Source organism: Eumetopias jubatus, unplaced genomic scaffold (assembly GCF_037043125.1).
Source record: "Eumetopias jubatus isolate StellerSeaLion01/CBP00866 unplaced genomic scaffold, mEumJub1_p1.0 scaffold_4, whole genome shotgun sequence".
Lineage (NCBI taxonomy): Eukaryota > Metazoa > Chordata > Mammalia > Carnivora > Otariidae > Eumetopias > Eumetopias jubatus.
Window position 1 is genome coordinate 51,887,465 of NW_028274810.1, and position 17,097 is coordinate 51,904,561.

Here is a 17,097-nt window from a genome sequence, read left to right on the forward strand (position 1 = left end):
CCAGTGGGGTACCTCAGCAACGCTCCAGCCCTGGAAGTTTGCGAGTCCCCACTTGTAAAATCTAGTCACCTTGACCTTCCCGGTGAGGTGGGGAAAGTTAGTCCAGGAATGGAGGCGGGGTGAGTAAAACTGAAGACAGAGAACTTTCGCGAGCGAAATACGCCGTCACGTTTTCCTGTTTTCGGCGTAGCTGAAGACCCAGAGAGTTTGAGGGTGGCAAGAGCAGGTGGCAGGACTCCGCCCACCACCGCGCTTCCCCGCCCTCAGCTCGCACGCTCCACTCCCTCCGTGAGGTCCCGCCTCTTAGGCGCGCGCGAAGAGTTGTCACGCCGTGCATTCTGGGAATTGTAGTCTTGGCGCCGGGAGACGCCTCAAGAGAAGCGACTTTGGCCTACATACCCCATAGTGCCGTGCGGCGCTGGCCGCTCCCGGATGTGTGCCTGGCGCCGGAAGAGAAGACGACCCCCCTCTCTCGGCCCGGCCATCTTGTGGGAAGAGCTGAAGCAGGCGCTCTTGGCTCGGCGCGGCCCGCTGCAATCCGTGGAGGAACGCGCCGGCGAGCCACCATCATGCCTGGGCACTTACAGGAAGGCTTCGGCTGCGTGGTCACCAACCGATTCGACCAGTTATTTGACGACGAATCGGACCCCTTTGAGGTGTTGAAGGCAGCAGAGAACAAGAAAAAAGAAGCCGGCGGGGGCGGCGTTGGGGGCCCTGGGGCCAAGAGCGCAGCTCAGGCCGCAGCCCAGACCAACTCCACCGCGGCAGGCAAACAGCTGCGTAAAGAGTCCCAGAAAGACCGCAAGAACCCGTTGCCCCCCAGCGTTGGCGTGGTTGACAAGAAAGAGGAGACGCAGCCGCCCGTGGCGCTTAAGAAAGAAGGTAAAGCTGTGGTAGAAGGTGGGGGAGACCCGGGATGGAGGGAAGGAGCGAGGGTACTTAAGGCTACCACTTGCCTCTGGACTTCCGAGGGTCCGCGGGAGAGTTTGCCTCCGATTTCCTCACGTTTTACCCCCACGACAAAAGCCAGGTCCCGCGAAGGTGCTGGGAGCGTGGTAGCCCCAAGTTGAAACCACCTGCAAGGATCCTGGAGCCACCCCCTTCCCGCCTCAGTTCCTGAGCGGGGGAGCGTGCTCCAGAGATAAGCTGCTCCTCGAGCGTGTTCGCAATCCTGGGAGGCTGTTGCCTTCCCGCCGGATTCCTTGGCGGGCAAGCGCATGGACCGAGGTTCGGGCAGGCTGGCCACTTACTGAAGCTTTTGTAGTTAACGGAGTAACAGCTGCTTCCTGCTCAGAGCTCTCCCTCGGCGTGTTGCTTTGAGGTGCGGTTGGCTTCTCTCCTGCCATCTTGTCCCACGATGGCGCGGAGTACCCCCACTGAAAAGCTGGGAGTCGGAGTTTGCACCTGAGGTAGTTCGAGGTTCTGTGGAGTGAGCTACTGTTTCAGGTGCCACATGTGCCTTATTGTCCCTTCTCATTCCTTCAAATATTTAAAGACTAACTTGCTAGAGTGAATTAAGCTTTTGAGAAGCTTACACTGTAGTAAGCAGAAGCGGGAATTCTGAACGAAGACTAGTTATTGCGGGAAATCCTGAGGCTCGTCCTCTCCCGACAACCCCCCCGTCCTGCACTCAGTATTTCATGTGGTGGCCCGGCCTGGGCCTCGTGGTGAATTGAGTGCAGAGGCTGTCACAACTTTTGCCACAGCAGAGCTCTTTTGAGTGTAGCTTTTTCTCCACATGTGCGTGAAGCATGGTCGGGATTCATTGGCGGGTAATAGTTGCTTCCAGAGGTCCCTGTAAACTTCACAGGATTGTTTTGAGGCTGATTTTTTGCATTTTCTTACTACTGTTTTGTCTTTTGTGGTGGACGAAAAAGCAGAACAGTTGAGGATAAAAAGTGTACGTGATCAGTAGCAAGTAGGTGTAGGATCCTAAGACTGGATCTTTAAAGTTGCCTTTTTATGTTGAAAGTTGAATTTAGCCTTTACTGCCACGTGCTCCTGAAAGAAGTTGTTTCTCATGAGTTTTCGTTGAATTCCGTAGCATTCAACTAATTTTAAAAATCACAGCAATGGTGCTAGGTTTTGGTTTAGGATTTTTTTTTTTTTTAAATAAAGAACTTCTGTGATGCTTGGAATGAAGAACCTATGTGGTGAATAAAACAAAAGAGTTCTTGTATTAAAATTACAGGTTGGGGAGAAGCTCAAGGTAGGAGTGTTGGAAAGCCCTGTATACATCGTTTAGACCAAATATCTGTTCAGTCATCTTAAATTTTAAAGCAACCTGTAGCACAGTTGAATAATTATTTACTTTCTGCGTTAAGGAACACAGGCCTGTGTTGTTTATGATTTTTGCTCAGTTTTACCTCCTTGATCTCACTAAATCAAAAAAGTGCGTGAAAAAAATTGAATCTAATGTATAAATCTAAAGTGTATCAGGTAATTGTGTTTCACCCATTTTTAATGCTCAAAGCATGAAGCCTGGTTTAAACCCCTCAGTTGTTTTGATCATAAAGCCCATATTTGAGGAGGTAAGATTTTAACTTGGAACCTAGTATTTTAAGCTGCACAGGTGGGGAATTATTTCATAAATTTATAACCAGGACAGAGTTCAACGTTCAGTACTCTTTACTTGGGAGAACTTCCATATTAGCTATCACCATCTTTTTTAGATCAGCAATACATATAGCACTCTTAACCTTAAATTGCATAAAACATAAGCTTATAAATATGGAAAAATGTTGAATGAGAAGGATTTCGTTTTCAGATTCTACTACCTGTCAGTCGGCATTCTGGGCATTGGAGACATATAGACCTGGAAAAAGTCTCCCTACCTCTTGTAGTGGGAAGAATTGCTACCTGATTATGTGTTCTTTGCCTTTGGATATAGGTGCTGGCAAATACTAGACATACCTTAGATATATGTATTTAATATTATAGGAGTTTTGTAGCTTGTCTTTTGTCCATTTGAAGAATTTGAGAACTGACACCACAGAACTTCACTAAGAGTGTAGACCAAGGTGTTTTTTTAATTTTTTTATTCAAAGCCTGGAATCTACTGAAAATCAAGTGAGTTTGCAAGTGCAGGTAACTAGATTAAGAGAAGCTTGAATTTTTAAATGTCAGTCATTGGGTAAATTTATTTAGTAAGTTTTTTAGGCTCTGTAAGCATAATGAATATTGGGTGGGGAAGGAAGCCATTGTTCACATTTGGGTGTGTTTGGCTTGGATATCATTATTATAAAGAGTGGTTCCATAGCTCCACCCCAGTATGCTATACCTGTGACAACATTTGTTTAAGATGCCTTAAGATCTAACATTTGTGGTCTGTCAGAGTTTATGTGGCATGGACCTTAAAATTTCATTTATGAGTTTGATATTTACCATTTGACTTTAGTTACAAGAAAATGAATGTGGGGTGCATCCTGGTGGTGGGTCACTTTCTTAGAATCATTGAATCAATTTAAGATTTTGTTATAAAACCAACTCCTCAGCCTTTTTTTTTTTTTTTTTTAACTTTGTCAGAAATTATGGTTTGGGAGTTAGAGCATACCTGAAATTTTCCAGTCATGAATTTATCTACTTATCCTTAAGGCCAGTAATGCATACTGGTTGCCTTTGTGGGCCTCAGACACTAGCAGGAAAAAAGTAATACAGGGGGAAATCAGTAAATGCTTCAGCCATTACTTAGTGCCACAAGTTTCTATTTCTTGAATACTGTTTTTAAAGGGGTGTGTGTGTGTGTGTGGTTTTTAAAGATTCTTTGGAAACAAAGATACGTGTTAAGGCAAAAAAAAAATATCCATTTATAATAAAACGACTATTTCCTAGTGGTTGCATAGCAGTATGTTTTGTTTTTTTTTTTTTTTTACTGTGTGTGTGTGTGGATATGGATGGATGCATATGTGACTACATATACAAAAACTAATTGAGGAAAACTCCTTTTTTCTGGTTAATTGTTTGAAACTATGGAGATGTAATCCTCAATGCTCTTTCCCTTTCAGTTTTGTGATTTATAAAACTATCACTCTTTTTACTCTGCTGTAGTTTTATTCTCTCCAGATCATGTAAAATGGTGTGGTCTTCACTGTTTTTTTGAGGGCCCTTATCTGGTGAGTGTGTTGATTTGCTTGGATATTATTAATGAATGGCTACTGGTGTTAATCTTTTTGGTATCTTTAAAGCCAAAATGTAGCATGCCTAAAATTTCTGAAAAGTTAGAATTTTAAATTAAGAGACTGTGGCATTTTGAAAAGAGGAATGATGGCTACCCAGATGACTTTCAAGTCAGTTACAGAGATTCCTTGGGGGAGGCATAATTTGGCAAACTAAATAGAAGTTTGAAACATTTATTGGTCTTTAAATAGGAATTTCTCAGGTACTTTGTTACACTTTATAGAGATGCCCAGTTTTTGCCTTCTTCAGCAAGTGCTAGTTACTAGATTGAAAGAATAGCAACTTTTTTTTTTTTTGGTCTTTCAGTGGTCTGCCAATTTTTTTGTGTTGCAAAAAATAATTTGCTTATGCAGGTTATTTATCATTTCAGGAATAAGACGTGTTGGAAGAAGACCTGATCAACAGCTGCAGGGTGAAGGGAAAATAATTGACAGGAGACCAGAAAGGCGACCACCTCGTGAACGACGATTTGAAAAGCCACTTGAAGAAAAGGGTGAAGGAGGAGAATTTTCAGTTGATAGGCAAGATTTTTTTTTAATCTCTTAATGTTTTGTTAGTTTAAGAGTCATATCTTAATACAAGGCTATAAGTTGGGCATAATTTGCCAGGTAGCAGTGTGGCTGGTTACATTTATCAGAGAAATATGAGTGTATTCATTGTTCTACTATGAACATTTTGGTAACAATTTTTAGTGTTCAGTCTTGGATTTCTGGTAATGAAACACTTCAGTTGAATCGATGGTCAGTTTCTTTTCCTTGGCATCCCTAGATGTTAGCAGGAAAGTTCTGTTGGGTAATTGTTTATAGCAAAACAGATTACTCATTATGCATGTTACATGCGTTTATTCACTCATTATGCATGTTAGATATGTTTAATTTAGAAGTGTATTGGTAAGGTGTAGTGGTTTTACTGGATTATAATATGAATAATCATGAAAAAGTATAGGCACTAGTAGTAAAGTTTTAGAGAAAACAAAAATAATTTTCTTGTTTTGGGGGGAGCTTCCTAGTTCTGATTTCTTTTAAGTGTTTAGAAGGAGACTGTTTTTGAATTTTCTAAAACGTGTGTTTAATTAGCCATTGAATTATAGCCAGTAAATATGTTTTTACATTTGAGCCTTTGGATGCATTCCTCCCCCCCTTTTTTTCCCTGGAAACCTTGGAAGTATATGATATTTTTTATCTGTTGTAGACCGATTATTGACCGGCCTATCCGAGGCCGTGGTGGTCTTGGAAGAGGTCGAGGAGGCCGTGGACGTGGAATGGGCCGAGGAGATGGATTTGATTCTCGTGGCAAACGTGAATTTGATAGGCATAGTGGAAGTGATAGATCGTAAGTCTTATATAGGTTTTTATTATATTTTTACATGTGAATCTACTTCTTTAATAAAACAAAATTTGAATTTCTAGAATTAAAGAGTATTATGTTAACTCAGTTTTGTTAGTTCTTTTTCACATTACAGTGGCCTGAAGCATGAGGACAAACGTGGAGGTAGCGGATCTCACAACTGGGGAACTGTCAAAGATGAATTAACGTTGGTATTCTGATTTTTAAAAATAATATTTAAATAAGATTTTATGCTTTATTAGAGTTTTATCCATAACTATTAAATTTTACTTGTCCTTAGGACAAGAACAGATGCTCTCATCTCAGAGCTACTTCCTTACAATATCTTGTTGGATATGTTTGAGTACAGCATGTCACATGACCAATTTTTCTATATTTAAATAAATGTGATGTTTTTCTTTTCATATGGCTATGTAACTTTTCCTGAAACCCTACATTTAAGTTATTTGGGGATTCTGATTTTCTGTCTTTAATAGTTCCTATTGTAGCTCTTGACCCTTGTGGTCATTACAAAAATTTGATAGGCTGGTGAAGCTTTGTCTTAAAGCAAGCTACTCTGTCCTGCTACTTTTGGAATAAAGTACTTGAAATATAACTTGGATCAGTATGCATTTTTGAATTATTTTCTCTTGGACGTCTACTAGGAAGTAAATTTAGTAAGAAAAGACTCTTAGAATGTGAAGATTTTAAAATTGTATAAAGAATCCTTAAGCTACATGTAAATGGACCTAGATGATTTTCTTTTTCTTTTTTCCTTAGAGAGTCCCCAAAATACATTCAGAAACAAATATCTTATAATTGCAGTGACTTGGATCAATCAAATGTGACTGAGGAAACACCTGAAGGTGAAGAACATCCAGTTGCAGACACTGAAAATAAGTAAGTGGTTTTATGTACAGTGGTGATGCCACACACAGCATTGGAAGCAATCTGGGTTTCTACCGAGAAAATAACATATAGGTTTAATGCTATTATTTGATGGTTTTTAATAGGCTTGTAACCCAATTCCTCAAATAGTATCTATTTAGAAGAGTGTTTTACACATTCGTATATTAGGCTTTAATGGTTTAAAAAATGGAAATGGTTATTTTTATTTGAAATTATCATTGTCATCTTTGAAAAGATAAGGAAAATACGTTATTTTGCTAATACCTGTTTACCTTAAGAACAAAAATTAACTATTTAACTTGAGAATGGAGAATAGGAATAAGATGTCCTGCATTTTACTTAGCTATATCTTATTTGGTAGAGAAGTTGTAATGAATAATCCTGGTGATGATAGCTGTCCAGAGACACTGAATAGGTGGGAACTGGAAGCTAAAGTTGGGGGTTTCTACAAATTTGACCAAATGGTTGTCAGAAGAGAGAGAATTTAGAACACACTGTTCAAAGTACTTTGGACTCTTACTATATAAATTTTGTTTTGAGACAGTTAAAACTAGAAAATGTGACCATTTTAAAATTAATTTCTCTGAATTTTTCTTTTTCCATCAACATAGAATTGGAACATAGCCTTATTGGCTTATTTTAAAATGTATGAGGAGAGCAAGGGCCAGAATATGTTATTAATTCACTGGCTTTCTTAATCCTTTTCATTTTCAGAGTTTTTAAGTATAAGATTTGGTTTTGAAGTTTTCATTCAAGGATGGAGGAATTATAAATATACACGTTAACGCTGGTAGAAATAATTTAATGCCTTCCTTTAGTTTCCATCAACCCAAGCAGAACTTACATGCTGGCCATTTCTTACAGTATTGTGGTTTAAAGTATTAAATTACCAATTATTTAGGGTTTGTAATTCTTAATCAGAGTTTATTTAAATCAGGGAGGGGATGCTTTTCTGCTTTTTCTCCAAGAATTGCTCCTATAGTGAACCACTGTTGGTAATAATATATTCCATAGGTTTGTTGGAAGAAGGAATAACAATTGATTCACTATTAGATAAAAATACATGGTATTAAGTGATATGTTGAACATGGGGTAATATGAAGTTAGAATTTTGAGTGCTAAACAATGAAATTATGATGGGCAACTGAAATGAACCTTAGAGTAACAGAAGTATTTCACAGTGCCCAACACAACTGTTCCTTTAATAAAAGAGCCTATATTTAAATCACCTTAAGAGTGATTTGCAAAGATTATAACTGTTTATCAGAAGAAATGATGTATTGACAACATATTGCAAACAAATCTTCCTCTCAGGACCCAGGAATGAAATTGGGGATATTTGGGCTAAAGAAGATCAAGATGATGACATTAGAGCAGCCTCTAGTCTTACTCCAGAGTAGGGGGAATCTGAATATAGCATTAAATCTTGCATGTGGAAATATAAATTTAAGAAGCACAGGCTGAACTTTGATTAACTCCCTTAATACATATTCCCAGAACTTTTATTTTGTTCCATTTGATTCTTAAAACAACCTTTGAAGGTAGGTGTTGTGGTTTCATGACGTGGTAAAGGTATGCCAAGTTCTATTCTTGGCTATGTCATGACTTGGGAATAACTAGGACCTTTTTTTGACCCTCCGTTTTCTCATTTGTAAAGTGACAGAGTTGGACTCGATATTGATAGCCAAGATCTCACTAATTAAATGTAAACTTGGTATTGGCAGTTTTAAGATAGGATTTGTCAAACAGTGAGGAGTAGCATGGAGCGGAGATATTTGAGCTCTGAGGCTAACAGAATCACCTGCTATCTTTGGAAGGAAGCAGGTCTCCCAAAATAGCAAACAACTTGTTTGGTGACAATTGCAAGTTGAGATTAGACCAAAATAATGGATTCTTGGGCCCATGCTTTGTTTTTATAAAAAGGGAAAAGGATTGTATATAAGTTACATCCTGAGAATTGTATTTGGAAATAACTAATTTCATATTAAGTATTGAAACTGTGTTTTGTGGAGGGTTCCAATACTAGTGGAACCGCAGTTTCCTGTCCATATACAGGCTGGTTTGAAAATTTGGAGTATACAGGATTTTGGATTTGTGGGAACTTTGCTTTTAAAATTGTTTTGCCATTGAGTGTTGATAAAAGGAACAGTTCTTTTTGGTTGTTCACAGGCATCCTAGATGACTGCCTTTATTTTTGTTACAAGTCCTATATTGTGGGAAATTATGGAAATTAAAAGTGCTTTAGGAGAAGCTAGGTTAAATATTTTAATCACATAAGGGTATGGTTTTAAAGCAGTATAGCTTTAAGAAATGTGTATTTTGGGTAAAGACAGTTCAAGGTTGTTATTACTGATAGTTGATTTCATAGTTTATGAAGTTGAATTGTATATTTCTCAGTTATCCATGCTTTGACTAATTGAATAAGCACTGAATTCCTAGCCTCCGCCAAGTTATGTATTAGCCATTGGGTGACAGAAGACTGGGATCCTCTTGTCCTTGAATAATCTCTTAAAGGTTATCAATAAGCCAATATTAACTTCTTCCTTATAATTATAAGTTAATGATTTTATCAACCCCTTACCAGCTATAAAACAAATATATTTTCACAGGGAGAACGAAGTTGAAGAAGTAAAGGAAGAGGGTCCAAAAGAAATGACTTTGGATGAGTGGAAAGCTATTCAAAATAAGGACCGGGCAAAAGTAGAATTTAATATCCGAAAACCAAATGAAGGTGCTGATGGGCAGTGGAAGAAGGGATTTGTTCTTCATAAGTCAAAGAGTGAAGAGGTAAAATTAAGTTTTGTGGTGTTTGAAAATGTTCAAATGTGTATTGAATTATATTTATACTTCCTGTTTTAAAATATCACATGGATAATGTTTATAAAAAATGAAAGCTTTACTTACGTAGGATCATTTGGGGTAGATAAACTGTTCAGAAAGGAAAATAAACTGCATTACCATGTATTTCAAGAAAGGTAGTCCGTCAGTCCATCCACAGTGTATTTAATGTGGTGGTTTTGTTTTTTCTGGAAAGCAGTCAGTTGTGTGTAATACATTACTAGTATTTAAGGTAGGTCTTTTCAAAGTTGTAGTATTTTTTAAAAATCTTGCCTATGAATCATTTGAAAGATTTGCATTTTCATGTGGTTTAAGCTAAGAGTGGCTTCATCAGTATTCAGTTTTTCAAACTCTGCCTTTGTCATTTGTAAAGATCAAGACTCTTCAATAAATGATGCTATCCTTTCTGAGGACTGATGTCTTACAAGAACCAGCGAATTAATTTACTAATGAAAATATTTGAAAAAGACACGTTGGTGGTTTTTGATTTGGTAACAGTCCCTGGGGCAGGTCGTTAGAGGAATGGCTCACTGCTACATCATTTAGGGCTTGTGCAAGTATGAGATTTTAGTCATAAAGTTAAATTGAAATGTTATTAAGGCAACCTGTAATAAAAAGACTCAATGAGCTATTGTATGTTAATTTTCTTAAATAGCTGTGACACAAACTTGGGACATTTTGAAATAAAATCAAGGTTGAAGAGACTTAAATATTATTCTAGGTTTATAGATGGTTTTTTTAAACAACATTGACTCCATAAAATAATATAAATGGGGACATTGCTTTAAGTGCCAAGTCCTGTAGGAAAAAAATATTTTGCTTCATTTGAATGCTTTTGCTTATTTTTTTGGTAATTCTTTCACATAAAGTTGTGTTGTGTATCTGGGTTAAACAAAGTATTCCTGATTAAAGAAACCATGAAAGTTCATCTTGGGGAGATTAATTTGTACTAATGATTAAACTGCTTAGGTTAATATGAAAAAGATGTATTTAGGCACTTTTGACACAATTATCTGTAACTTTTTTGGGGTCTTGACAGAACTGTTTTCTCCAGAACAAGACACATTCACAAAATACTGATATATTTTACATAATTCATTAATTGCCTTGAAGTCTCTATGCATTTTGTAGACATCAGGTTAGGTATCATAGTCTTACAATGAGCTTTTCAGAAATAATTATTATATAATAAGATATATGATTAGAAATTTTTGAAAATTAAAGTGTGAAATTGGTTATGAATAATTTTGAAACCAGGATATTTTTCTTACCAAGCCACTTTTATTTGTTTGGATTCATGTTGCCTTTGTGATGTGTTCACCTGTTTAGATCTGACCTTATTGGCATATATGGTTTTGTCTTTGAATATGTATAGGTCTTCAAGTTTGTTGTATATTTAAGTGCTTTCTCTTTACGTATCCTAATCCTCAAAACAAATAAGTATAGTTAGGGAAAATAAAAAACTTTAGAAACGGAAAACTGAATTAAGGTGTTAATTGACAGAGCTGAAGCCAGAGCTCTTATTTCCTGATTATCATTTCACTGCTCTAGGAAAAAAGAAAAAAAAACTTTGCAGATTTATTTGCTGCCTTTAAAGGGATGTTCCCTGAACATCTAGACTTCCTCTATATTACTGTAGTAAAGCCTTTGAGGTGTTTAAGTAGTATATCAATTAGGTTTTTTTTCTTCTGTGCTCTAGAAACTTAGAAAACGCTTCTAATTAATGAATTGGTATTGTTGCCTTGCAATAGCAAACGTTTAAAAATTAAACAATTAGTATATATAATTGATTTTAATTTGCTGGTGGTTTTGTGGATTTACATTTAAACATTAATTTAAAACTGCTGTTTTAAGAAGAACCTTCTGCTGCCTTTAAATTAGGTTGGCCTAGCACTGAGGAATGACAATTAATTTGGATATTAGATGATTAAAGGGTGAAAACGTAAGTACATAAGTACAAAATTTATTGGTACTTTCAGGGATAGTTACAGATGTAGCGTTACAAGGTTTAGAAAGAACAAAATCTTTATTCCTTTGGAAAAGGATTATACTGGTATTCAGAAAAACTAAAACATAAAGTAGTGTAAGAAAAGTTATCAACTAGAAGATTTTAAAACTTACTCATCACAAACATACAGGAAGAAATTAGGAATTAAGCAGTGTAAAACTGGGTTTTGTTTTGTTCAGAGTGGGGTGGTGTACGTTATATATAAATACAAAGGAGGATCTGGATTTAACAAACATGTTAACTTTAAGGTTACCAGTCTATAATTAAGGCTTGGATTTATTTGTGCTTGGCTTTTCAAGGTTCTCTGATGTAAAGTTTTGTTTCACTTGAATCTGTAGTTCTCCAATTTATAGGGAAGAACACAGAATAGTTGCATATGAACAGAAAAGCATTCTGAGAAGTTAATATGTGATTTTTTTTCTTTTTCTTTATTTTTTAAAGATTTATTTATTTGACAGAGACACAGCAAGAGAGGGAACACAAGCAGGGAGAGTGGGAGAGGGAGAAGCAGGCTTCCCGTGGAGCAGGGAGCCCAAGTGGGGCTTGATACCAGGACCCTAGGGTTTGTGACCTGAGTGGAAGGCAGACGCTTAACAACTGAGCTATCCAGGCGCCCCTATACAGTTTTATTTTCCCAAGTAATACTTGGAAGAGTACAGAGCCAGGGTTTTCTTTATAACTTAAAAAGTGATTCATTATTTATCACCAGTAGAGACCTCACATGCCACCTATCCAAAAGTCTTCATCAGGGGTTCATACTGGAATCTAATCTGAAGGACATATTTAAAATGTACTTACCAGACTTAACTCCCAAAGATTATGATTTGGTAGATTTCAAATGGGGCCCAGCCACTTGAGTTGTTTGATTATATACCTTTAATTAAGACTTGCCAGTATCAACTGTAGCTTATAAAGTTAAAAGTGAAAGGGGTTCTTCCTCTAAGATCACTATAGCTGATCCCCAAGCCTTACATATTAACTGTAGTGGCATTGGCAGTTTTTATTATTTGTTGATACATTTGTTCACATGAAGTGCAGATTAAGAGAAAGTTCAGTATTTAGAAATTTGCAGTGTTGCTTTCCTATTAATCACTCCATGGCCTGCTCTTAAATTTTTAGGCTCATGCTGAAGATTCGGTTATGGACCATCATTTCCGGAAGCCAGCAAATGATATAACGTCTCAGCTGGAGATCAATTTTGGAGACCTTGGCCGCCCAGGACGTGGTGGCAGGGGAGGACGAGGTGGCCGTGGGCGTGGTGGACGTCCAAACCGTGGCAGCAGAACTGACAAGGTAATTTTAAGAATTTTTACTTTTTCAAGTAATTTGAGGACCTCTTCTCAAGTAATCAGCCCTAGCAGTGATTTACAGTCCTTTTGAGGGTAGGATTAGAAGGGGAAAAAAGTAGGTATACTTTCAAGAACTTGAATTACATTTTAGGCTGTATTTTTGTTTTAAAGCACTTAACTGAATAGCGCTGCTAGTAAAGTTGTATTATCACTGTTTATTGAGTACTTACTAGGTGCTGGTCATAGTGCTGTGCTAAGTATTTTATGTACTATTACATTTAATTCTTGTTACTACATTGACAGCCCCATTTTATAGAGGAGGAAATTTAGGTACAGGGAACCAAGTTAACTCTTGGCTTTGGCTGAGGTCTAGTTCCTTTGCTTAGACTCTTTGCTACTTTTGTAGTTCTCAGTATAGCATTTGTGTCCATAATTGTGTGCTACTAACTGGATGATTGGCACTTTTTTTCCTTGATTTTTTTTTTTTCTTTTTTACTACAGTGTGAGAGCTGAGTTCATTTTTGTCCTACTTTTATAATTTAATGCTTTGTACAATGTGTATGACACAAAACCAGTTCTTAAATATTTTTATAGAAGCCCTGGTAATTGATAAATTTGCACTATGATCTTTTTGATGCCCAAGTATATGCTGTTAATGACTAGATATTATTTAAGTATTAGCAGTAACCTTCGGGTTAGGTTAGTTCATTGTCTCTTGTGGTTTGGGTAGGAAACAATGATGTCCTTCTGAATTCTCAACACCTGATACGCAAATTGGGGTCCTACCTGCTTGATTGAAGTCTGTCAATGTTTGATTATAGTGGTAGCTTAATACAGATTTTTATAGTTGCTGATGATAATGGGGTGATGATTTCTTTTTCTTCCTCCGAACATCAGGTTTTTTAAAAGGTCAATGTTGTGTATATGGATCTTTCAATATGTTTTTGTTGTTATTCTTTAAGTGTAAATAGCAGTTGGGTCCCTTTCTAGCACTGATGAATGAATCACGTAATAGGTTTCTTAGCTGGCTGAATTTCAAATTGATGCCATTTTTATTTAGCAAGTGAGGAGAATAATAGTAAAAAAGAATCCACATACAATCCCATGTGGATCTATTTATGTGATTTATTAGAAAACTAAACTCAAGATGTTATTAAGGAATAGGTCTTGATAGACACTCAGGACAAGGCTCATTGCAAATAATTATAGTCCTGATCCATAACAGTAAAGCTTTGACACGTTTTTACTTAGTATTTTAGAGTTATGTGTGTAAATGTAGACACTGGCAGTCCAAGATTTGAGAATTGTTAATTTTGATTTGTTTCTTTTTCAGTCAAGTGCTTCTGCTCCTGATGTAGATGACCCTGAGGCATTCCCAGCTCTGGCTTAACTGGATGCCCTAAGACAACCCTGGTTCCTTTGTGGACCCTCCCATCTGAGGTTTTGCATGCTTAAGGATCCCAAACGACTTAAGAATTTAAAAAAAAAAAAAAAAAAAGACTGTCATTCATACCATTCACACCTAAAGACTGAATTTTATCTGTTTTGAAAATGAACTTCTCTCGCTACACAGAAGTAACAATATGGTAGTCAGTTTTGTATTTAGAAATGTATTGGTAGCAGGGATGTTTTCATAATTTTCAGAGATTATGCATTCTTCATGAATACTTTTGTATTGCTGCTTGCAAATATGCATTTCCAAACTTGAAATATAGGTGTGAACAGTGTGTACCAGTTTAAAGCTTTCACTTCATTTGTGTTTTTTAATTAAGGATTTAGATGTTCTCCCAATTACAAACTGGTTTTAAATATTGGACATGATATCAGTTTTAATACCTGCTTTGCATTTTCACACATGGTCAACTGGGTCATGTAAACTTTGATTTGTCAAATTTTATGCTGTGTGGAATACTAATACTACTTTATGTATTTTAACTTAGTTTTAATATTTTCATTTCTGGGGAAAACCTTTTTTCACTTCTCATGATAGCTGTTATATATGCTAAATCTTTATATACAGAAATATCAGTACTTGAACAAATTCAAAGCACATTGGTTTATTAACCCTTGCTCCTGCATGGTTCATTAGGTTCAAATTTATAATTGACTCACAATTTCAAGTATATTTACTTTTAAAATGTGTGACTTTCCCATTTTAAAAACCAGACCAGACACCTTATTGGTGGAAGTTTAAGCTACTTATTGTTGATACACATCATATCAAGTGAAGTAGTTTTATGGGTGTTGGGTTTTTTTCCCCTCCAAAGGGTGGGTGGAACAAATTGATTTGGCTACTGCGGAATATTTAAACTGTTGTGTAAAATAAGCGCCTGGCCACTCAGTATGATTTGTGTGTATGGAAGGTCCCAAATCAAAATTGATCTTCCATAATCAACAACCCTTTAATCCTTCCTTTTTCTAAAGAAACCAAAGGGCACTGGTTTGTATGGTAAGATGGGGGAGTATGTTAATTTTTGGAATTTGGAAAGCAGACAGCTTTACTTTATAAGGTTGGAACAGCAGCACCGTCCATGAAATATAAACCAAAAATCTTATGTTTCTGAATTTCCTATATTGCTGTTAATTTTGATCGATGACTGTTCCACAGAAAGTGATAAGTATCTTTTACCTCTTCCTCCATTAGAAAATTAGGTTAATGGATTCCTTGAATGGGAGCATCACCACTTACTAAAACATTCATGGAGAGAATTATCAACACACAGATTTTGTAGGATCTTTTTTTTTTTTTAAATCTTATGCCACATTTATTAGTAAATAGGAAAGGAATTTTCATGTATAGTTTCAAAGATCTTTTTTCACTCAGTATTTTCTACCTGTGTATGGTAATGTCCAGTTTTGAAATATTGAAGATCTTAAATCATAAAATGTCTTCTATTTAGCTGATTCATTCTCCCATATACTTCTGAAAGAGAAATTGTACAGTACAAGAGTTATTCATTTGGGTTAGATTTATTAATCTAGTTACCTGCTAGTTTGACATCTTAGGAATGAGGTAATTGGTTTTTAATGATGGATAAACTTTTGTGCTGGTGTTTTGGATCTTATGATGCTGAGCATGTTCTGCACTGGTGCTAATGTCTAATATAATTTTATATTTACAAACATACCTGCTACCCAGAGGCAAGTATTAATTTAGTCCATATGGACTATTGACCCCTCTTGAGATTGCAACATACACACTCCGAAATCATTGTGGTTAGACTTTCAAGTATCTTAACTTGTTTCCAAACATGTAACATGTTTATATAAACCTTGGTTTTTAGCAACATAGAGAAAACACCTCCTATTAAAAACACTTCACAAGTTCTACTTAGTGTCAGCTGTTGCTGGCATTCTGTCACTAGAGAATACAGCAATATCTGGTATGTTGCAAGCTTTCAAGATAGCCTGAACTTTAAAAAGTTGGTCCATTAGTTGTATCTGATGGATGTAAATTTGCCTCCTAGTTCACTTTTGTGTCAAGAGCTAAAACTGTGAACCTAACTTTCTCTTACTGGTGGGTAATAACTGAAAATAAAGATTTTATTTTCATGCTCACTTCTTAAAAGTAATGAAAACAATCAAATAGGAGCCCATTTATCGTTATGTGTTTTCTGACCTGTGTGTGCACCCCCAAGATAATGTTCGTATTTCATTTTTCCCCCTTAGATTTAGATTTTATGTGGGGTTTTTGTTAAATCAGGACATTGGATCACATTTGGAAGGGATGAAACCTACTACAATTAGAAAGTTGAATTTTTAACTTAAAAAATGAATTTCAAGGACTGACATGGCAGTTGGCATTTCTCTTAGCAAATCACATTTTGAGCCTGAAGGTTAATCATACTGAATGCCACTCTTTTTTAAACCAATGATATAATACTAAAAAAATCCCTTAATACAGATCTCTAAATAATAGTGGTGGCTGATTTAATGTTTTAGTGAACATTTATCTTGATGCTTTTACAAGGGAATAATGCCAGAGTTGATGGCATTTTCAGCTTGCATTGAAATAATTGGAATCTAGTTTCTTTTTTAGTTAAATAGTTTTTGGAGATCTGTGTGGAATTAGGAAAGATTTTAAAATGTGGAGTAGGTATATATCTAGTTAATTTACTCAGTTTTATTTTAAACATGGAAGCAAGACACATCATTTCCAGGGTTGTAAATATATTTGGGGCTTATTTCTAGATACGGGTTTGGAGGCAGAATAGTAAGTACTCATTCTGCTTTTATTACTTTTCTAAATGCTAGAGGTCATTGCACTGAAATAGAAAAATTTTATTGTGCCATTAGGGAGTTGCATACAAAGTCTAAATATGTATTGGATATTTAAAACACATCTTTAAGAGCACTAGTACTGTGTGGAAGGAACCAAGTATTAAAAGGTTAAAACAAGTGTGAAGCTGCTGGAACCTGAATGATACAGACTTCAAGGTAAGATTATATCAGGTATATTAATGGCCATCTGTCCCAAATTTGAAGTAACTGGTATGTAAATTTTGGGCTGTCCAGGTACATTTAAGTTGTACTTGCTAAAGAAAGTAAATT

General features: G+C 36.4%; 1 protein-coding gene across 4 annotated transcripts; it reads left to right on the forward strand.

Moving 5' to 3' along the window:
• The first annotated feature begins 451 nt into the window (after positions 1-451).
• SERBP1 (SERPINE1 mRNA binding protein 1) lies at positions 452-16,104 on the forward strand. 4 transcript variants are annotated; one of them, XM_028102530.2, is made up of 8 exons: positions 452-882; positions 4,547-4,697; positions 5,368-5,508; positions 5,621-5,710; positions 6,283-6,402; positions 9,021-9,198; positions 12,377-12,550; positions 13,880-16,104. In XM_028102530.2, exons 1-8 carry the CDS (start codon positions 570-572, stop codon positions 13,934-13,936), a joined length of 1,224 nt encoding a protein of 407 aa, XP_027958331.1. In that variant the 5' UTR covers positions 452-569; the 3' UTR covers positions 13,937-16,104. The 4 variants fall into 4 exon arrangements, with proteins under 4 accessions (XP_027958331.1, XP_027958333.1, XP_027958332.1 ...); XM_028102532.2 differs by having other exon boundaries at positions 6,328-6,402; XM_028102531.2 differs by having other exon boundaries at positions 5,639-5,710.
• The last annotated feature ends 993 nt before the right edge of the window (positions 16,105-17,097 follow it).